At 40.2% G+C, this 22,943-nt stretch overlaps 2 protein-coding genes across 3 annotated transcripts in view; one reads left to right on the top strand and one right to left on the bottom strand.

The window, feature by feature from the left end:
• Nucleotides 1-14,247: 14,247 nt before the first annotated feature.
• Nucleotides 14,248-17,811, top strand: nkx6.2 (NK6 homeobox 2). Its single transcript, XM_061040693.1, has 3 exons — nt 14,248-15,121; nt 15,717-15,889; nt 16,209-17,811. Exons 1-3 carry the CDS (start codon nt 14,668-14,670, stop codon nt 16,455-16,457), a joined length of 876 nt encoding a protein of 291 aa, XP_060896676.1. The 5' UTR covers nt 14,248-14,667; the 3' UTR covers nt 16,458-17,811.
• A 1,735-nt stretch (nt 17,812-19,546) lies between these two features.
• Nucleotides 19,547-22,943, bottom strand: part of LOC132975854 (inositol polyphosphate-5-phosphatase A) — a 183,184-nt gene continuing 179,787 nt past the window's right edge. Inside the window, exons 15-16 of one of the 2 annotated variants that reach the window (XM_061040690.1) lie at nt 22,770-22,806; nt 19,547-21,264 (exon numbers count right to left, since the gene is read on the bottom strand). In XM_061040690.1, the coding sequence (XP_060896673.1) occupies nt 21,215-21,264; nt 22,770-22,806 (87 nt within the window). In that variant the 3' untranslated portion in view covers nt 19,547-21,214. Of the gene's footprint in view, nt 21,265-22,718; nt 22,807-22,943 lie in introns of both variants that reach the window. The other variant, XM_061040691.1, reaches the window with a different exon arrangement.

The raw sequence follows: 22,943 nt of genomic DNA, 5'->3' as shown, positions 1-22,943 counted from the left end.
TTTCCTTGAAGTTAATTCCCCTTCCGAATTTTTGAGATTAATTTCAACCCCCCCAACCACTTTTTGGAATTATTTAAAATCATTGTATTATATTTTTATCCAAATTATTTGTTGAATGTACTCAATCATTTGAGTAAATTTGATTGATTTTTTCTACACACCTGTTTCTCATTTTACCTCTTAATTGTCTTAACTCTTTGTATTACATATCTTTTACGTTGGGTGAATTTAATGGCTCAACAAGAATCTGCCCCTTGGTTTCTTGGTTTTGTCTTTGAATAGCTTTTGAAATAACTTGTTTTTGTAAATGGTAAAGACTTTGTCCTAAATATTTAAAAGGGCACTTTCTGTATAGAGGGCCAAAATACCCTTGACTGGCTCATTCCTGACAGAACCTTCTCAGTTTCAGATAATAATTCCTCATTAACGTGGAGTTTGTGAGAAGGTGGGTGTTGTGGGGGTGACGTTGGAGGAGTTGCGAGTTCAGCGTCAAATGGTGGAGGCGGAACCCGAGGGTAAAGGATAATGCCGTCATCCCATCTGATTTTCATCGGCTTCAGGAGACTGGTGAGCTCAGAATAAGGACTTGTTAAAGAAGAAGGGGAGGGTTTGAGTGATTGTGTATGTGTGAGCATGCATTCTGTCCCTAAACTCTCTTTATCTGTCTATTGTTAGGCAACAACTTTGCTTTCTTTTTTCTTTCTCTACGTTCAGCTTCATTCATCCACAGTTGAAAACTTGCTTTATCTTTTTCAATAACTTCCAAATCTTTCACCTTAATTTTCTTTTTCTACCTTAATTCACCCTCTTTCACATTTAACCGGTCTCTCAGATAACTTCTACCCTCAGGAAATCTCAACTCTTTTACCCATGTTTCATAACACGACACCCATTTATCACCATATTTTTCCCACATTGTTCGACAACATGAACCATTTGGACATTCCTTGGCATTTTTGTTACTTTCAGACCCCATCCTTTGTCTGAAAGACTCACGTGAGATTTTCCCTGAATCCTGGAAACGTCTTTGCAGGATGCGATTTTTCTATGGTTATTCGCAAAACCCAGAAAATCAAATACTTAGGATTTTTGTAAGATTAAGACTTAAATCTTACTTCAGATACAGTAAATGCCAAGTTAAGTCTCAAATGTAATCTTGTCTGAAAACAAAGACCTTTGACTCAATTAAAAAGTGATCCAAACACTAATAATTTATACCAATAGAAATTTTGGAGGAATCTTACCGAATAGATTTTTTTGAGGTTCTTAGGATCTCGAGGTGACAGCCAAGACTCACAGAGACGGTCCTCCCTTCTCCAAAGATTTAAGGTATGAGGCAGGACGTGTTTTTGCTCGGTCCTGGATGATCAGTCCCCATTCTCTGAGTCCTGGATCATCAGTCCTGAGATCCCACTTCTGACATCAAATTGTGCTGGAAATTTCTGTTAACAATGCAAAAGAAAGGATCATGAGTCAATCAATGTCTTTATTTAGTTTAATTCTTCTGGCAAGTAGAAGGAACAAAGCTTTCAGAGTGTCAATACAGTCTGAAGGAAAGCTCCAAGTAATCACAATATGCTTGGGTTTATATACACATGCTTCACAGAAAAACCTTCATGCCTATATAAGGATTGCAGATACAGGCGCAGTCAAATATCAAATACATTTTGTCATACATTTCAACACGTCACACAACAGTAATGTCAAGGAAACTTCAAGTCTGAGTATCTTTGATATTTAGCTATCTGTGAGAAACCTTTATCCTCGGGTAAAGATAAAACAAGAATATTACGTATTAACTTAATATAGCATTTCTCAAGCGAGCTGTAAGTAAAATGTCCTCGACAGTAAACAGAATTTTTCCATTACAAGTTCCCCAAGGCTCGGTCCTTGGGCCCCTCCTGTTTTAATAATACATTTTATTTAAAGGTGCATTTCAAAACACTCAGCAGAGACAAAAAAAAGAACAACAACAACACAACAATAATTTGTGAACTGAATAAAATGAACATTAAAAAGAAAATGTACAGTGTATAATATCATTGTGAAGAGGATTCATGAGACAAGATGGAAGAAGAAGACCTGAGAGGGCAGGTTGGCTTGTTGATGTGCAGGAGTTCAGAGAGGTACAGACAGGCAAGGTTTTGGATTGCCTTAAAGGTGAGGAGTAGAATCTTCAAGTCGATACCATATTTAATCCAGAGCAAATGGAGCTGCTGAAGGGCAGGAGTGATGGGATCAATGGAGAGGAATGTGAAGATGGTGTGAGGGCCAGAGCTCTGGACCAGTTGAAGTTTTTGGATGGACTTGAGAGGGAGATCAAAGAGAAGAGAGTTACAGTAATCAGTGCAAGATGTAACTGAGAATGGCAGTACTGTTGGATGTGAAAGACGAGTAAATGTGACATAGATGGAAACAGTGGACCGAGTGACATTATTGATGTAAGCTGGGAATGCTAGTGTGCTATTGTGGATGACACCCAGACGCTTAACCTAAGAGGAGGGAGAAACTGAGGGGTGATCAATAGTGAGAGAAAAACTGTCAAGGTTTGAAATTGTGGATTTGGTGCCAATGAGGAGAACCTCGGTTTTGTCACTGTTTAATTTAAGAAAGTTGCAGGAGAACCAGGATTTGATTTCCTGTAGGCAATCAAGACAGGGAAGTTGGTGGGAGGGAGGAGGGGGGTTTGGTGGACAGGTAGAGCTGGGTGCCATCCGCGAAGCAATGGAACTGGGTGACACACCTACGGAAGATATGGCTAAGAAGAAGTAGATGATGAACAGAATGGGGCCCAGGACAGAACCCTGACGAACACCAGTAGTGACTGGAAATTGAAGGGATTTGAAGGTATTCACTTGAATGAACTGAGTGCAGCCAGAGCCAGGCCATACCTAGTTGTAGTTTTGAAATTAAAGTAAAGGCAGGGGGTGTGCCGCACCGCCCCTCCCGGGGCTTAACCAGAATTCAGGCGCTAATGGAGCCCCTGCCCAAATCAGCAATGCTAGTCCAGCGAGGTCAGAGTACCACCTCTTCAGTATCTATATGCAAACTCAAACATATACAAGGACAGAGTAAAAAAATCTGATAACACAAAATAAACCAATATAAAACATTACATTAAAATCTGTCAACAGCTTAAACCAAAATTGACATTTTTACTAAGTTATTTATAGAGCAATATAGATTGCAAGAAGATCAACCTAAGGAGTTAATTGCTATTTAAGATAATAATTCCACTGGGGGCCCAATGAGACCTCGAGACTTTGAGTTCTCCTCACAGGAGCCCTGAAATGACGACCAGAGGGTAAAAGCTCAAAGTCACTCTGAAGTGGGGGATTTGAGCAGACCCATTTACCCTTAGCTCTCTTATAATAATAATAATGATTGCTAGCTCACTAGTTTCCTTGCTTACCAAACTGATAGTGTTACATGATGTGATAGGAAATGCCAGCTAACTGATTACATTAGCCTAGTCACTCTTTTGTTTTGTAGATTTATTGTTTTCATCAATGGTGTGCAGAGAGTGATGTAACGTCTGTCTCTGGCTTAAAAAAATAAATCATCTCCCCCTTTAACAAAAAGGTCTATCTCTGCAGTGATCCTTTCTTTAACCTTGTCAGACACTAAGAATAATGACCTGAGCCTGTCAGTGACAAAAACAACTTTTAGAGGACGAACTTTGATTAGCCCGACCCCCACTGCCTCCCCCAAGGATTTTACTACAGCCAGTTTCACAGCTGCAGGCTGAAGACATCTACTAAAGCAATAACAAGAGTTTATGTTCTTATTGGTCATTTTAAAGTTTGTAAAGTATAATACAGGAATGACCCTTTAAAGCTTTATTACTTTCCACATTAAAATCCTTGTACTTTATGATATTCTGAGAAAGCAGAACTCAAACATATCTAAGAAAATGAAAGTGTTTGAGCAGTTTGCCGCAGGTGGTCAAAGACTGTACGCTTTTTGTTTTTCCTGCACACTCTCCATCTCTGTTTGCCATCAGATCATATTCACTGTTCAGTCCCCCCAGTGTGTGTGTGTGTGTGTGTGTGTGTGTGTGTGTGTGTGTGTGTGTGCGTGCGTGCATGCGTGTGTGTGTGTGTGTGTGTGTCTGTGTGTGTGTGTGTGTGTGTGTGTGTGTGTGTGTGTGTGTGTGTGCGTGCGTGTACGTGTGCGCGCGTGTGCGTGTGTAGGATCTTTATTGCAGTGGCTCCCCCTGCTGGTGAAAACAAAATCTGGCACTGGTCCACCAGATTATTTGGTGTCCCACATGCTTTACCGTGTTTTGGTGCTTTGTTTTTATGTGTGTTTTCTTTAGTGCAGAGCATTAAAACAAATAACAACAAAGAAAGGCTAGTTGGTAGAATTGGTCGTCCCCAACCTTAAGGTCAGAGGTTCGATCCCCAGCTCCTGCAGCTACATGTCAGGTGTGTTCTTAGGCAAGACACTTAACCCCAAGTTGCTCCCACTGCTTCGTCAGTGGTGCATGAATGTGTATGAATGGTATTAGTTATTTCTGATGGTCTCTTTACATAGCAGCCTCTACCATCATTGTGTGAATGTGTAGGTGTGACCTGCGGTGTAAAAAGAGCTTTGAGTAGTCAGAAGACTAGAAAAGTGTATACAAGCTCAAGTTCATTTACCAACAAAAAACAGGATGATGGAAAAGGGAAAAAATTCAATCTTGTCTGTCCGTCTTAGAATTTGTTTTTTTCTTCTGTTTGTGTGGAGAAACATTTCTTTTAATCTTAAAGACGTTGTACTTCTCGATGGATCAAGGTTCAATCACATGAGAAATACATGTTTTGTATTATGACCTCATCATTCTGTTTATTCTTGGTTTTATAAAGTTGTTTTCCCCGCTTGTTACAAACATGACGCAAACCTCCGTCTCCTGTGTTAGAGCAGCGTTCACTGAGCATAACAAAGTGAACTTTAAGAGGATGATATTACAAAGTCCTGAAGTCTCCGTGAAGGTAGAGCTCTGTGCTGTCCAGAGGGGCTGCAGGGGAGTTTGTGCCAAAGACAATGTTTTTGTAAGCAGAGATGCACCGCCCAGCGCTTTCATTTCCCCCGAGGCCCCCCGAGTTATTGCTCCCTGATCTGCCATGTGATGCAGCTTTCACTCTCAGCTTTACAGGCACAATAAATATGAAACTTCAGTATCGACAGAAATGACAATAAAGAGAGAGGTTTGATGTGAGGTGACTGTGGCTCATCATTCTACAAAGTTTACATCGTGTTTTACCAGCATCAACACAGCACAGAGTGAAATCAAAATGAGTTGAGATATCATAAATCAAGAAGATTGCATTTGTGATAAATCGATTGTCAGTCCAGATATTTGTTTTTGTTTGAGCATTTTGCATGCTCAGAAGGAAAGCTGCTTGGCTCAGTCTGTAGACTCACTGGTTCAAGTCCCGGTCAGACCAAAGTATGGAATTGGGTTTGGGGTTGCTGGAGAGGTGCCAGCTGACTTCCCCAAGCACTGCCGAGTTGCCCTTGAGCAAGGCATTGAACTCCAAACCTGCTGGGGGGCTCTTTCCTGTGCAGCCAACTCACGCTGACATCTCTCCATTAGTGCATGACCAAAGTATCCTGATGTGTGTTGCATGCTTGAAAAACAGTTTTCCCCTCGGGGGTTAATAAAGTATGTCATCATCTAGTTCTGCTTCTTCTTCTTCTTCGCCTTAGCAGAGTCAACATTGTGAAGCGTTTTATCCTTTCAGATATTAGGACCAGATAATGACAGAGTCTCAATATCGGCACAACACAGATGTGTATATTTTCATAGACACAACACGTTTTATACTTGGAGAACTTTTCATATCACCAGGAGACGTTTCACCTGTTTTACATTCTGTTGCGTCCTACAGATGCCCTCTAGATTTTACATTTTTTGGCAAGAAATTTTATTTATGACATTTCTTTCTTGCTTTTTTTTACCCACTGATGTCTCCTCTGAGGCATTTCCTCCTAAATGTTTGATGCTTGGTCTCCTTCTGTAAAAAGGCAGATCCAATCACACCAGATTAAAGCACAACCATCTAATATTCATCCTTTTTCTCGTTCAGGACAACCTGAAGAATCAGAATATCTACCCCCCGAGGATGTCAGACGAAGCCCTAATGTAATACAACAAGAATATTGACATTTGGCCTCCTAAATGGGTTTACCGATGTCCTGTTGATCAGGGGGAGATGACATGAACACTGCAGTTAGCACAGATCATAAGCCAAAGCCAATTATTTGTGAAAATCCCACAAACATTCTGTCTCAAATGTTAGTTTTTTACCCTTCCTGACCATCCAGTGATGTGGTCCTCTGAAAGGTCAAGAGGCCAGGGAGTGTGTAAGAAGGGATAAGGAAGTTAATCTCGTACAAATGATTTGGAACTGTATATTTGTGTGTGTGTGCATTGGCAGATATTTATTTGAGTTACTTTTTACCCATTTTATAGCTTTTCCCCCTCGTTTTTTAGAGCTGCCCTCTTTGCAACTAACTCCTTACGTTATGACTTATTATGACTTTTACTAAATGAAAAACAGAAAGTCTCTCAGCGTACACATGAGTACACATGGAAGGAAACTTAGTGCAGAAGGTTTGGATGTGAAACTTAAAGGGGAGGGTATTTTTTTTACCAGAATCCCATTGTGACATCACAAGGAGAGCAAATTTGAAACTACATGTTCAAAAACACTTACAAGTGGATTTTTCATAGTATGTCCCCTTTAAAATCAGAAGGGGGATTTAGTATTGGCTCATGATGTATAGTGAGGTGTGTAAACATTGTCAACATCCAATAAGAGTGCTCGCTGGGTAGACAGCAAAGCAGGTCGATATAAAGACAGAGGGCTGCTGTCACTGTGTCTGAAATAAAGGAGATGCCATGAAGCAAGAGATACATGCTTGCATGGTGTTAGCATCTATTTGACTTAGCTTCTTCTTGTAAAAAATACCCAGAAGCATGATGGGAAAAGTCTCTCTAGTGTAGTTTTTGTCTGTAAGTAGTAACCCTGTAGGACACCAAGTGTTAGCAGATCTGCAGTCTGTGACTACATGTTGTAAGATGTGGGAGGGAGTCAGAAACCTTTTCAAAAGCCTTTATTAAAAGCAAAACATGGATAGAAACACAGAAACCATTAGAGATGGTATTGATCATCTCGTTATAATCCAGGAGGTGGTAAAGAATTACATTTTACCGGTTTTGAATGTGTGTGCCGTCTTTAACTGAGAGTTAAATCAATTCACAGTCTGTCTGTTTCTTTATTTCCTCCCAGCTGTTCTTATTTCTCAACATTTATGATGAAATGTCACCACAAAACTTAAATCAAGCTGCACATTGAACTTTGATTGATTGAATGATAGAACTTTATAGTCAGACGTGGTCTTGCATCACAGCGGCTCCATTTGTGACACAAAAACTAAGACAAGATAAAAACAATTGACACAACATTCAGAGGCCTTAAACATGCTCTGCTTTCAATTTTAGAATTGACTGGTGAACAAAAGAATGTTTCAGTCTAACCTTCTTAAAAACATGGGACCCTGTATCTCTGGTTTGATGGTCATAGTTCATACTCTGTGTTCAGAGCGGGGTCAGGATCAGAGGCGATGCTGTTAGCTTACCTTAACATGCTTTATTATAGACCGATTCATAGAGTCTCTGTATTGCACGTTTCAGTTCATCACCTCAGTCTCTAGACAGGTTTATTGTTTGTTGTTGTTTCTTTTCCTTCGTCTTGATGCATGGCGCCATCTGGTGGTTCACCTGGGTTGATGCACTTCCTCAGGTGTGTGTGTCATGTCTGTCAGAGATGAAAGAGTCTGACAGTGCCTTCAAATAAAAAAAGGACATCAATAAAATAGTAGAAAAAAGATTTCAAAAACATAAAAGAATAAATGTTCATTCCAACTTTAATTGTAAATTAAGTATTCATTTAGTAAAAACTTATTAATTTTTCTCTCAAAGTATATTTATATTTTATGCATTTTAAGTGTATTGTTCCTTTTATTTAACTTGTTTTTGAACAGTTTATTCATTGCCATATAAGGATTTAAAAAAGGAAAAACTAAAGGGAAATATAACATGAATAGAAAAAACTTAAAATCAAAATAATAAATAAAATACACTTTACTATGTTTCTCTAACACTAACATGTGTCTCTAGTCTGTCTACAAGCTTCCTAATTATGAGAAAAGTCCATCCTCTCTGTCTTCTGCCTGCTCCACTTTTCAGAAAATGTGTGCTCAAACAGGCCATTTGGAGATTTTCCCTTCATGACATCACAAAGGGCAGTAACCCCTCCCCCAGGTGGGTGACACTCCCACAGCTAGGTGTTTGTTCTGCACCTCTGAGTCTGCCTTCTCACCATAAACAATAGGACATGGAGCGAGAAAGCCCGAGACACCCAAGCCCTTCCAGAGAGGGGGCGTGGTCAGACACAGCTCATTTACATATTTAAAGGTACAGACACAGAAACAGCCTGTTCTGAGCAGGGCTGAAATAGAGGGGTTTATAGACATGATCAAATACAGGATCAGAGTGGATTTAGAACAAGAAACTTCACAGACATGTTTTGAGGAGCTCTGAGACTTATTTAAACTGGTTGAAGAGGAGGAGAATATGCGACCTTTAAATCATGAGAATTATTATTCAGTTATAAAGTTGCAACTTTTTTCTCAATTTATTCCCACCCCCTTCCTTTTTGTTGTTGTTTATTGTATGTATTCCTCTTCATGTTTATATTCTAATTGTTTTACTCCTGAAAACTGATTAAGAGGAACAGTTATGAACTTGTTACAGAGTTGATTTTAAATAAATTAAAATATTAAAATGCAAACGATAATGTTTCTATTTGGATAAAGAGCCCCTCCCTCTTTTACTGGAATAATCAGAAAGCAGGGTGGAGCTAACGAGCTGGACTTCAGGTGATAATGTGGTTACAAAAGAATAGAACAGGTGTCTCTGAGAACTTTACTACCAGCTGTATTTCACCACAGGAACTGTTTGAACAGAGTCATCACTCATGTTCAGTCGCTCCACCTGTTCTCGTTGGAAACGATAAAGAGAGCAGGAATAAGTGCTGCTGACTATCACACTGTGAGACGTCAGCTGATGAAGATTAATGACAGAAACTCAAACATGTCGGTCAGAGCGCAGACATATTTGACTTTTGCGTAGGTCTTGTGGTCCTTTACTATGATTGTTTGGATTTCTAGTGTATATTGTTCCTTACTTTGTATCACATGACCTGCAGGTGACATCAGGGGTTGTTTTTTTTTACTTCATGTCTCCATTCAGAGTCAGAAATCAGGGAGAGAGAGTGAGAGAGAGTGGGGAACAACATGCAGGAAAGGAGCCACAGGTCGGATCCAAACCTGGGCTGCCGAGGACCACAGCGTCCGTACACGGGGCAAGCACACCAACCTCTAGACCGTTGCCCTCTTTGTCTTCCTTTTGCCTGTGTACATATTTTATGTCCAGCACCGGCTACTCAACTATTCAGATGAACGTGCTGTTTGACATTTTATTTTGTAAAAACTGGAAATAATCCCTCATTTATCTTTTTTTAAAAGAGCAAAGAAGGGCTGCAGGGGTTGTGCAGGGGTTAGAGCAGTTGCCCCTCACAGTGAGGAGGTTCCTGGTTTGAATCCCCGTCTGACAGGAGCTTCTCTGTGTGGAGTTTACATGTTCTCCCCGTGCATGTGTGAATTCTCTTCAGATACTCTGTCTTCCTCCTACAGTCCAAAGACATGCTTGTAGGTGTGAATGTGAGTGTGTCTGGTTGTCTGTCTCTATATGTCAGCTCTGTGGTTGACTGGCGTCCAGTCTAGGATGTAAACCCGCCTCTCGACCAATGACAGCTTGGATCAGATACAGACCCCTGCGACCTTGAAAAGTTGTATAATGGAGATTGATATTAACTATGGCCGTCACTGTTGGTCTAATTGACTGTCGACATTTTTCATATTTCCTCTGAAACTGTTGAACGTCTGCAGTGAAACATACAGTAGACACAAAGGGTCGGGGAAAAGCACTATTTGATTTTTGTTCCCTCAATAGCATTAAAATCAAACATAAAACATTAAATATCAAAAGACCTGTGAGGATCTTTCAGGTTGTGTGCATTTGTGGCGCCCCTGTGTGGACAGAGTGTGTAGCACGTAGACCAATCAGGAGCTGTGGTGATCTGGATTGAGTCATTTTAGGAAGGCCTCATCTTGGCCCAGTTCAGCCCAGTTGGCCCAGTTCAGCTTCCTCCCCTGTAAGACACAGTTTTATTGGTCAAACATTAGAATAATTATTTATTTATTTGTAAAGAAAAACAACAACAAAGCAAAGAAAACCTCACACACAAACAACGAGCTCAACCTCAGAATGTCATATCTCCTTCACTTGAAAGCACATTAATCGATAATCAAACACATACATCATGTACTGCTCCAATCTCGCTCCCTTCACCTGACTTCCTCTCTAACCGTCAGAGACCATTATAAGGTGGCACTGTTTGTTTTTAAAGCCCTGAACGGCTTGGCCCCCCCTGTACATTACTGACCTCCTCTAGGCCCCTCAGATAGTCAGACGTGTGGCCTCCTGGCTTTCCACCGCTCACGACTCAAGCTCAAAAGAGAGCAGGCTTTTGCAGTCAAACTGATGCATGATAAGGCCTTTTGGTCAGCTGCTGTGGATTTTAAATGTGCTTTAAAATTAAATGTGACTTGACTTGATCAGATGTTTTTAAATTTAGTTACTATGTTCCCTGGATGGCTACAGGCCTTTTGTCTTTTCCATAAAGTCTAATAACCAAACAGTTCATTTTCCCAATGTTTGAATGAAGGAGGTTATTTTTTACAGTGTTTTAAAATAAGTTTCTTGAATGCAATTGAGGAAAAAAACTAATAATCCAGCTTTAAGAATATGTTGCATGCTATATGTGAAATATCCTGACAAAACACACTGATAGATTAAAATGATTTTAACGATAAGTGACAACCAGGGCTTTTTTTCTAACCAAACCTCTCACCTTTCCCACAATGCATCAATCAATGAATCTGTAATTCCATATTTTAAAACATTTCCCTGAAGCATTCCCTCTTGATTTGTCTCTAAAGTATAGGCTGTATGTGATCTACACAGTATTTCACATTTGAATTAAACGCTTAAAGTATTCAATGACATGATATCAACATTCATTTGTTATTGTTATTTAGCATCTGAGTTGGGGGAGTTGTTGGACGTTTGACGTTGAAGGCTGGTGGAGCAGAGTTTCCGTGTGCCACTAGAGGGCGCTCCTGCACAAATTATCTGGACTTTAATTTAGACTCGAGTACACGCAGACCTATTTATGATCCAATAAAAGAAAAATAAGTTTTTATTAGTTTTTATTTTCTGAATTCCTTTGACTTCCTAATATGTCAGAAATTAAACTTTACTGAGGAGAAAAAATGTATGCATTTTAGATTTTTTGATTGCTTCAGCCATATAAAAGTGCCATTTTTAAAATACATGTTTCTGTTTCACGGATTAAATTTCTTTGCATTTTTTTATTTTTACTATTTCTTATTATTATGTGTAAAGAGCGCAGAGGCACTGGGTGGTGTCTCTGCACCTGAACGCCTCACTGCCTCAGAGCACATTCACCGACTTCAACAAGCGTCTTTTTGTCCCAACATCTGCTTATCTGCTCTCTCCCTCTCTCTCTGTTCTGTCAATTCCGATTTGTGTCGGAGGTTTCTCTCAGATAAGATTATCTGTGTGCTGTTTATTAACCTGTTTCTAGTGAATGGAGGGACAAAAGGCCTCAGCAGCAGCAGCAGCAGCAGCAGCGCGCCATCAGCAGGCCAGCAGCACATTATTTAAATCAGAGCGGAATTAACGCAGAAATCTGATCAAATGCACCGCGAGCAACAAGTTAATATCTAAGAATAAAAATCAACATTTCCAATGAGTTTTCACCCTCATGCATCATTATGGACATTTTTGTACATTTAAGCAAATGTTTCCTCTTAATCTGGCCATCATTTTGGCTGTATTAATGCATATGGCACATTTTTTTTGGAAGAAAGTCTTTCTCTTCACAAATTTTGGAAAGCAGATTTTAAATGTTCTAATATCAATAGACCACTGTGAAAAAAAATGTACTACCCTCTTAAGTCATTAAGGACAAAAATATCCACTTCCAAAAAAAACTGCTATTAAAATATTACAAATTCATATTTGTTTCTGCTTTTTTTTTTTTGCATAAATCTCCTAAACAACTTCCGCCCTGCTCAATACTACCAAACATTCAATCATTTTGAGGATATTTTCATAACAAATATTAGCATTATGTAATTAAACTGGCATTTAAAGGGTTAAAATCCTCAAAATGATTGAATGTTTTGTAGTTTTCAGAGATTTATGCAGAAATAAAATGTGAATCTGTACTATTTTTATAGCAGTTTTTTGGAAGTGGAAGAGGGTAGTAAATCAAACTGATGACTGAGGGTTATTATAAGTTTTATTCCAATGACCCTCATTTCAATTGTTTTATTATTTTTAGAGCCTTCGTATTTAATCATTGAAATAAATGTAATTTTACATGATGTAATAACTTTTCCAATAATTATCAATCATTGTTTCTACTTTATTTAAGTCCCTCGTGTCTATGTCCGTAATAAATCGGAGTTTAAGAGTTTAAACTTTAAATTACTTGTAAATTTACGAGATAATAAATGAAATAATTCACGGTGTTAAAGAGTCATTAAGGTTTCGCTTTGGCAGCTGTGCTCTGTGGCTGCAGATGAGCTGCTGGAAAAAGTGCCAATCTTTCTGTCATTGATGAGACTGCGGGTCAGACAGCAGCTGCTTTATTTCAATAACCGAGAGAAACATCACGGGACGCTGTTTGTTTTTCCTCTTACAGTGATAGACTTTCAAACAAGGCCATAAAAGCAGTGAAGGGGAAATATACGGATATAAATTAGAAAAAGAGAGGGCCATTTACAGAATTAGAAACCCTGTGTGTGTTCTGCATCTTACAGTCAAAATTGTGAATCACCTCGCGTTGAAAAACCTTTTAAAATCCACAATCTCTCCCCGGTGAGCAAACGTGGCAGCGAAGGTGCATTTATAGTGAAGCCTTTCAGATGCTAACGGGGCCATATTTCACTCTTACAACCTCCTCACATCTCCATAAAATATTACAGCACTCACTGTGATGACTGCACGCGTCTTTTCTCTCACACTTCCACTCTAATCACGCAGTTTGTCTCCAAAAACACTGATTATCTCTCTCATATAACACACACAGCTGCGTCCTTTCAAGACTTTATACTGCAGGGTTTTTTTTATCTGAAAGGCCTCTGGCTGCTTCTTCTTTCAGGCTCGGGATGGAAAAAACATGTAAAAGCATGAGATCATGTTTGAAGCGGAGTGAAGCTGTAATCTTTTATGAAGGTGGATTACAGCAACAAGCGGAGGAATAACTCCGTTTTTTAGACCTTGTCTTCCAAAGTGGGCTCTGGGATCAGTCACAACAGATGGAAAATAGCATGAATGCAAATTAAATTAAATAAATCACTCTGACATGGCTGACCACGCTGCACGTCTCAAACATCAAACAAAACTATTTTTAAATGACTAAAACTAATCTATCCTGTTTATTTCCCCGTCCACTTTTCTTTACAATTTAATTTTTCTGAGTCCGTGAAATTCACTTTAGGAGTCCGTCCTCCCCTCGCAGAGTCCCGCTTCTCCTTTAATAAACCCGCACAGTCTGCGGGACAGCTCATAATGTAAATGTATATTCTTTGTCATATGTGGAAACAATGATTTCCGCGCTGTGAGACGCATCATTAACAGCACCGCTAAAGATCTTAATAGAGTGTGGCTGCTGCTGCTGATGCGTTCACGGTCTCCTCCGATTCCGCGAATATTGAAGGCTTAAAACACGGCTTTGAAATAAAGATTTAAAAAAAAAGATAGAAAGATTTTCTTCTGGTGGAGCTCAGACGATTCAAGTACAGATTAAATGATTTTATTCCAAAACAAATATATTGGCTATAAAGGTAAGAGATTCATAGTGTTCTACATTGATTTGTTGTGCGGCTGTTTATCCGCTTTGAAAGGCTACCTGTAAGTTCCAATAAGAGGAAAGGGATATTTCTGACTGTACGTAAAGGCAGCACCCGTCCAACGAGCACGCACAAGAGAAGCAGCGGACCTTCTGTCTCCTCCAATCAGGGCGCTGTCTCACTCAGTTCCTCCGTCCAATGGGAATAGTGCTCGTGCAGGTGGCTGCGCTATTATCAGCGGGTCCCGGCTTCCCCCGCAGCTAAAGAGCAGCGAGTCAATTTATGGAAAGACAAGCCGAGCCCTTAATGGTTCCCATCAAAACCACTAAAAACATCATCAGCGGCTTCCTGTGGCGGGCACGTCGTGACAGAACGAGACCACGGCGAACACGCGGAGACGTGTTGGGGACTTTTCGAGCTGTTCGCTTCCCCAGAGAGGAGAGAAGTTTTCCAACATTCCCACACTCTTCTTCTTCTTCGTCCTCCTCCTCCAGGATACTTCAGGAGAAGCAGAGGTGGCCTGGATCCTGACTCTTCAACTTTATTTACTCGAATCTTTTATTTCCCGTTTTCTTTTAACCGAGCGTGCCCGGTGGTTCATGCTCACAAATGTTAGCGGTCGGGCAGATGGAGGCTAACCGGCAGAGTGCGTTCGTCCTGGGCAGCACCCCGCTGGCGGCGTTGCACAACATGACCGAGATGAAGACGTCCCTGTTCCCGTACGCGCTGCAGCAGGGCCCGGCGGGTTTCAAGACGCCCCATCTCTCTAACCTTAACTCCCAGCTCTCCCACCTTAACTCCCAGCTCTCCATGGGCACCCCGCACGGAATAAGCGACATCCTGGGAAGACCCATCACCACGGCCGGGCAGCTGCTCTCCGGGTTCCCAAGGATAAATGGCCTGGCGACCACCGCAGCCGCCGCAGCCGCTGCGGGAATGTACTTCAGCCCGGCGGTGTCGCGGTACCCGAAGCCCCTGGCCGAGCTGCCGGGGAGGGCGCCTATCTTCTGGCCCGGGGTGATGCAGGGTTCTCCCTGGAGGGACCCGCGGATTCCCTGTCCCAGTAAGTCCTCTTTATTTGTGTGTTATTTATTTTACCTTTGTACACTTCAAGGATCATAAAGTGTGTTCACTTGTAGTTCATGGATATAAAATTAGAAAAAGCAGCTTCTCTGCTCGGAGTATTAGTGTTGTTATCGTGTGTTGTTACTCATAATGTAGGCCTATAAAAGGCCTGTCACTGCACATATAATCACACACAAACAAAAACACTTCACTTCATTTTATTTTACACAGAAAATATCGACGTGTTCTAACAGATATTACAGCTGATATCAAGTGATAAAATATAATTACGCACTGCGTGGTCGCCGTAAATTCAGGCTGCTTAAACACGAAGTTCTTAATAGATAATGACGTTTTTATGTGTACTTGGCAGGACTTTCAAACTTGTTACATTAAAATATTAATATAAAACTGTCATGGTACCATGGTGAGTAGTTTGTCAGTGAACTCGTCATATAGCTCAGACACACTTTGGCCAGTTGGAGTGTAATTTGGCTCATAAAATATGTGTTAACCTACAGGAGCATCACTTTATTAATACTATCTTTAATTAAATTCAGCGCATAACCACCCTGCGTGTTTCTGTTTTGCAGCTCAGGCGAGCATGATGATGGACAAGGACGGGAAGAAGAAACACTCCAGACCCACTTTTTCAGGACAGCAGATTTTTGCACTGGAGAAAACTTTCGAGCAGACGAAATACCTGGCCGGCCCGGAGAGAGCGCGGCTGGCTTATTCTTTAGGGATGACCGAGAGTCAAGTCAAGGTAAAACATGAAGTCAGATACCTGTGTAAAAATCCAAGGGAATTATGGGGATTCTTTTTTTTTTTTTTGCGTTTTTTTCACTTTTACGCATCATTTGAATTTACAGAAGTAAATTATTTCGGAGCAAAAACTTTCATTGTATCCAACTAAAAAATGTATTTGTAGCATTTATTTATTTTTATTTATATTTCTGATATTCATTCCCATGTTTCCTATGTTTTGTACCCTGGATAATTTACACCTGCTGTGAATACATGGAAATGATCCACAGTGTATTGGACCTGTTGAACATCTGTGTGCCTCCCTCTCTCCTCCTCAGGTTTGGTTTCAGAACAGAAGAACCAAATGGCGGAAGAGACACGCGGCAGAGATGGCCACGGCCAAGAAAAAGCACGACTCTGAGACCGAGAAGATGAAGGAGAGCTCGGAGAACGAGGACGACGACGAGTACAACAAACCGCTGGACCCAAACTCAGACGACGAGAAAATCACGAGACTGTTGAAAAAGCACAAGGCCACCAACCTGGCGCTGATCAGCCCCTGCAGTAACAGCTCGGACACTTTGTGATGCCCACACCTGACGGGGCCAAAGTCTGGGGGGGTCCTACAAAGAGAGACCTGTCGCACTCTTTCTGACCCCCTTTTCCACCTGACATTATGAACATGCGCCTGATGGGATGCGTTAAACTCACACGGAGCCAGAAATGCGGAGTGTGTGCCATGACGCACGGAGAACGCGCTGACCGTGACGCATCCAAATCCAAACTTTTACAGACTCTGTGTACTCGGAGATGTAACTTCTGTCAAAACTGGACTTCAACAAGACTAATAAGTTCACGTCAGCTGAACGGACAATAAATATTGGGGATGAGGAGCCGTTTTGGCGACGCAAATCCGTTTTTACGCATAAAACTGGAGTTTTAACAACAGGTGTAAATGTAACAAACTATTATTCACACACAATCCGGATCAGTGTCGGGCCTTTCAGTGTGACTTATTTCATTTATTTCACACATAAAGGTGCTTTTTTTCTCTCACTCATGGAGGCATGGCACCTGTTACATTATTGTGCGTAACACATTAATCTTAAAAAATTGGCAGCTCCTTCCTCATTTCAAAGTCTGGCAGGCCGCTTATTTAGCTCTGAATTAGACCAATGAATGTTTTTATGAATCGGCGATATTTTATGTGAAGGAAAATGACAAAACTGCCTCTTAAGTATTTTTTTTTTTATGAAACAAAGTATGCACCACTTTCATTTAAAAAATCGACTTTATTTAAAAATGTCGATTCTTAAACGGCTCGCGGTCATTTTAAGCCGTTTTTAAAGGTGACTATCAGTCGTAATTATGAGCAGCCGACACTGATCCGGGTGCGGGACGCATGTTAAAAATGGCAGGTGTAATCGGGGCCTGTGATGCTTCTAAAGCTCAGTTTAACCAGGGTATCCACTGTCCTAAAAGGCGAGAGAGTTGAATGTTCTGCGGGCGCATATTTGAGCTGAATGGATGATTTGTGCTGCAGCCTGAAGATGAAAAATGTTCGTGTGAAGATTGTATATATTTTTTACTGAATAAGTTATGTTCGGACGCGCTTATTGCCCCTCAGATAGACTCGCTGCTTCCTTTTTATTCCTGCAGAATAATGCCGCCTCTTTTCTTCTGCTCCGGAACAGAAATGTACAGACTCAGAATGCTGTAAATAATCACTGTAAAAACAACAAGATCTGCTTTTTAACCCCACATCACACACACACACTTTTCTTTCACTTAACTTGAGACAGTTTCTGTTTTTTTGTTTTTTAATTTGTCCCTCATCATCAGCACACAGCGGAGCAGCAAACTGTTGGAGTTAAAGAGAGAAGGATGAAGGTTCAAGGAAGAGAAAACACTTTGTATAATGAATAAATTATTTAACAAGCATTTCTTCTTTTATCGTGACTTTTGTTTGAATGTGTGGGCTTAATATAAATTAAAGATAAATTCATGAATATCTTCACTGAATTTCGTTATTGGCGGAAAGGTTGAAAATAAACTCTTATAATAATTATTATAATAATGATGATGACGTCATTAAAATCTCGTTATAGTTTAAGACACATTTAGTATTTTGTTTAACTTCATTCTACATAAAGAAAATAAAAGTTTGACTTTGTTGTTCATCATGCAGGTTTATCTGTATCTTCAGATTTTTAACAGTTTATGTGGAATTTATCACAGTTATCATTTAAAACAAGGCAGAGAATTAACATCAACATTACAACTGTTTTGACAAAAACCTCATGACAGCCCCATAAAATACATTTAATCCCAGTCTGTGAAAGATTGGGAAATGTTTTTTTTTGTACTTTTCTAACCAAAAGTCATGAAGGCAGTTTCTATGAGTAACACTGAAATATTTGAGCTTTTGGCTCTTTTACACCAGCTGACAAATCACATTATTATTAATAAGACTATTATAACAATAGAAGACTGTTTCATGGTTTATTAGAAATCTTAGAGGTCATCTTCGGCTGCTCTCTCATCACTTTATTTTTCATCTTAAATCTCAATCTCTAACCGTAACGAACTCTTTTTGACCATTTTATGTTTCCGTAGTAATTATTGAATTAAGATTTATTTCTCAGCTGTTAATAATGTTTTAGTATTTAGCCTCAAGAGTTCCTTTGTTTAGTATAAGTCTATATAACCCAGTGCTGTGGAGCTGTTTGACAGAAACGCGCCCCCTCTGTCTTTAAGTAGTACTGCAGCCATTTGTTTCCTCCATGCAGATTTGAACGCTATTGGAGCTTCACGTGCCATCACTTCTGGATTCAGCCAATCAGAAATAAGAAGCCATCAAATCAAATTAAACTTTGTATGTTTTATTTGATTGAACTAGTGTGAATTAAACACCTGCTGCTGCTTAAAGCGGATCTGACTGAAGGAAACCAAGTATGGCCTACTTATATTTTCTCACATTTACGTCGCTCTCGCAGAAACAGTGGACGATATAAAGAGGAATTTATAGTTCCCTTTTCCACATTCAAACGCTTTTTGATTTTAGTTTATAATTTATATCAAATGTTATTTTTATATTTATGATTTTAACAAAATCTACTGGAAGTTTGTTTAAAAAAATCTGTGTAAAAAGTTGAATCTTTGGAAACTTACGATCAAAAAAAGGCCACATACGGCTCTTAAAATGTTGACAGTTCTTGTTCCATTGTGCATCTTATTGGCGCATGTATGTAGCCTATATGCATATTAAAATAGATGTATTTATAGATGTATTTAAGGTGTTTCACCCTGTTGCAGCTTCATCTTTTATTTCCTTCATTGTGGAGCGAAAGAAATCTGGAAAGATTTTTACATTTTTTAAAGCAAGAAAAAAAAGAAGCAGGCTCCTTTGCTGGTTTTCATTGCGATGTTTGACTAATTCTGAGGAAATATCAGCAAATTGGGAGGAACTTAAATTAATATAAAATCGAAATATTCTCCGTCAACTCTTATACAAATGTGTTTTGGTCCCTGGCTCGGCTGGAGGCCCATCTCTCTCAGAGCCGTCATCTCCGTGTAGAAACACAGTTCATGTCCAATGAGGAAGAAGACACTGAGGATGTGGTGTGTGAGGTTTGAAGAGGTCAGGTGATCTGTAATAATGAGGACAAACAGCCGGTTGAGCTCTAATGGTTTTTTATTGCTTGAGAACTGCATCACCTCCTACAGTATAGAGGCCATGCCGTCAGAGGGGCTAAAGAATCAAATCTCTATCTGCTTTAATAAGATGGAGTGAAGAAGAAAAAACACAAACTGCAGCTTAACAAACTCCTACAGTAAACTCACACAGAGCAGCAGGAACCCAAACAGAAGCAGGCGGGATTTATCTCGATTTTTAACTTTGAACCAAAATCACAGCAGCAGAACAGAAAGCCTGCAGCAGGCACTCAATCATTTCAGTGATTCAGATGGAAACGTAAGATAAAATAAAATAAAATAAATCAGGGAGGATCAATGTGACGGTTTGACACAGTCTGAAATCTGTAGTGTAGGAAATGAAATCGATAAAAGGAAACGCTGGCGTCTCCGAGCTCCCCTTTAATGCTCAAATGATCCGCGATGAGCAGACGAATAAAAAGCAACTCCTCCTCCTCCCCCCTCCTCCTCCTGCTGCTCTTTCCCGCCTTTAGAGTTTCTCTCTAGTTTTTTTTTTTTTTTTAACATTTCATAATCAACACCTTAAACCGTCTGACTTAAACATTGAACTCTGACACACGTCATGTCTGTGTGGATACTTGGCACCAAAATGCAGTAACAAAAACGGACAAAATTACATTTTAAGGATACCCAAGCCTACCTAAAATATCACATTCAGAACCATAATATTATAGAAATAAGTTAGAGTAATAATGACATAACGTGAGAGTGCTATATATGAGACATTATCTTATATACTTGCATGGTCTATGGCACTGCTTAAAACATTCTTGGATAGGCAATAAATCACACAGAGTGTCTCTCCTCGGTGCTGCAGGAACACCCACACAGTCTGCACAAACATTTGGTAAGAATTATAAATTATCTCTTTAAAAAGTACAGTATATAAAATGAGACTCAACGGATGTGTCAGGCATGGCAGTGTGTTGTGCACACAACAACAAAAACAAAAATATATTTATATATAGAGAGAAGTTGTTGAAATCTATCTTCCAACAAAAAGGACCTCAAAGTTTGGTCAGAAAGAGAACGCCACTAAAACCATCAACAACTCTATGTTATACTGTCCAATGTACAAATAACCCTAACGATATAGATAAGACAACTTTTTTTGCATTGCACTTTTCTTTTTTTTTTTTTTAAAACACCTTACACACTGTGTGGAGAGAGTAGCTTCTATACACAGAGGCAAACCTATGAATGAGTGCGGTGTCTAAACATGTAGTCGACTGATTTCAATTAGAGTTTTGGCAATGAGGCTGTGGCATGGAAGAGAGTCGTCCGTCCGTCTGTCCTGTTTTTCCTTCTCTGGGGAATGGGGGGGTGGGGGGTGGGGGGGTTGCATGGCAACAGTGAGGTCAGCGATGTGTGTCTTGTCTGGAGCCGGGCCCTCGGGTGCTCGTCCACGTCTCAACAAGTGTTTTATGGAGAGAAAACGGCTTCGTATGGATGAGGTGTCAGGACAACTGTGACTGGTCAGCACTGCTGAAAAACTTTGTCTTCAGTGTACGCTTGTGTAAAGTGTGTGTGTGTGTGTGTGTGTGTGTGTGTTGTGTGTTGTGTGTGTGTGTGTGTGTGTATTTGTGCGTGTGTGTTTGCATGTGTGTGTTGGTGTCCTGTTTGTTTCTTCTCACAGAGGCGCTTCACGGAATATCTGCTCCCCCCTTTGGCAACACTTCCCTGAGGAGAGGGAAAAGAAACGTTTCATTCCTCAGCAAGAAGCCGACATTTCAATCAAACCAAAAAATGACCTGGTGCCGACTTTAAAAAAAAAAAGAAAAAGGTTAGAAAACAAGATGCTGCTCTAGTTTGTGAGTGAAAGGGGAATTTCTGTCCTTTTGAACTCGGGCCCTAATTTCACACATTTTAGGCTCTGAATTGGGAAAAGAGCAAAAAGTTTCTAAACTGCCTCTAAAAGATTTCTTTCTGTCCCTGAAGGACTCCGATTGTTAGTCTAAGAGTCTGACATGATTACAGAAAGGATCCCTGCAGAGATAGAGCTTATTGTTGGAGAGAAAGATGCTTTTTAAAAACAGAAATATAGAAACTGGGGTGCAATTGGCCTAGTGGTTATGTCACGCCCCATGTAGTCCTGCAAAGTTATTTTTGGGTCTTTTTGCCTCTATTGGATAAGACAGCAGAATAGAGACAGGAAATGCCAAGAGGAGAGAGAGTGGGGGGGCAGCAAAGGGCAGAGGCTGGACTCGAACCCACGGCCGCTGCAACAAGGACTATAGCCTCTGCACATGGGGCATGCGACCCAACCGCTAGACTATCAGCGCTCCCCGTCCTTTCCCGCATGTCATTTCCCATTTTCTCTCTCTCTCTCTTGCTCCATTATTTCTGTCTCTAAACAAAGGCATAGGAGCCCAAAAACATGAACATTTAAAATGAAAATAAATAATAAAAACAGTTGTAACAGCGTGCTTTTCAAAACCACCAGACTCCATTCACCAAAATCAGTCATTTTATTCCACCAGACTTTTTTATTTAATTAAGGGACTCTGGTGTTTTAAACGGGTTGAAAGGTTCTAACTAAATGTTTTTTTAAGCACTTAAAACCAACAAGTCAAATCAGAAGTAGAGCAGAGACTCCTGCGTTCTTCAAGGTCAAGTGACTTGTTTTTCTCAATGGAGTCTGGGGGTTTGAAAAAAAAAAAACACTGTCACAACTACATTCAGTCTGGTTAAAGAAGAAGAAGAATTATGTAAGTGGCTGTTTAACAAAAAGCTCTGTCTCTGCAGGGATCCTTCCTGTGATGCTGTCAGACACTTAGATAAACAATCTGCTCCTGTCAGAGACAAAAACAACAACTTTTACTGGATTACTTTGGATTACTTTGCAGATATTGCAGCCGTCGTCATGGCTGCAATCTAAGCGGAGCAATTCAAAAACTTTTTGCACCAATTCTTCATTTAGCCCCGAAAAATATGTCAAACTAGAGCCCCCATGTTAAAAAAAACACAGAAATTCTGCCTGAATGTCTTAAAATGTCAGAAGCATTTTAACCACATCAAATCTCAAACAGGCTCATCTGTCTCCAGAACCAACTCGTAGTGACACAATCAAGCAAGTCAGAGCAAACAATAGCAACAAGTGTGAGAAATATTAAGAAAGAAAAGTTAATATTTACCACGACATCACTGCACCACACAACACTTGTGCTTATTTGCATTAGGTTTACCTGCCCCCGCTGTTATTCGGAAGGACAGGAAGACGGGCTGGAGAGAGGGGGGGGACAGAGACAGTCAGAGAACACAGGTTATTGATGCTCTCTCTCTCTCTCTCTCTCTCTCTCTCTCTCTCTCTGAGGAGGAGTCGCAGGTTAAACTCACACAGCAGTGCCGTGCATTTCTGT

Source organism: Labrus mixtus, chromosome 6 (assembly GCF_963584025.1).
Source record: "Labrus mixtus chromosome 6, fLabMix1.1, whole genome shotgun sequence".
NCBI classification, from domain to species: Eukaryota; Metazoa; Chordata; class Actinopteri; order Labriformes; family Labridae; genus Labrus; species Labrus mixtus.
The sequence above is the reverse complement of the archived record's forward strand: the minus strand, read 5'-3'. Positions and strand labels throughout refer to the sequence as shown.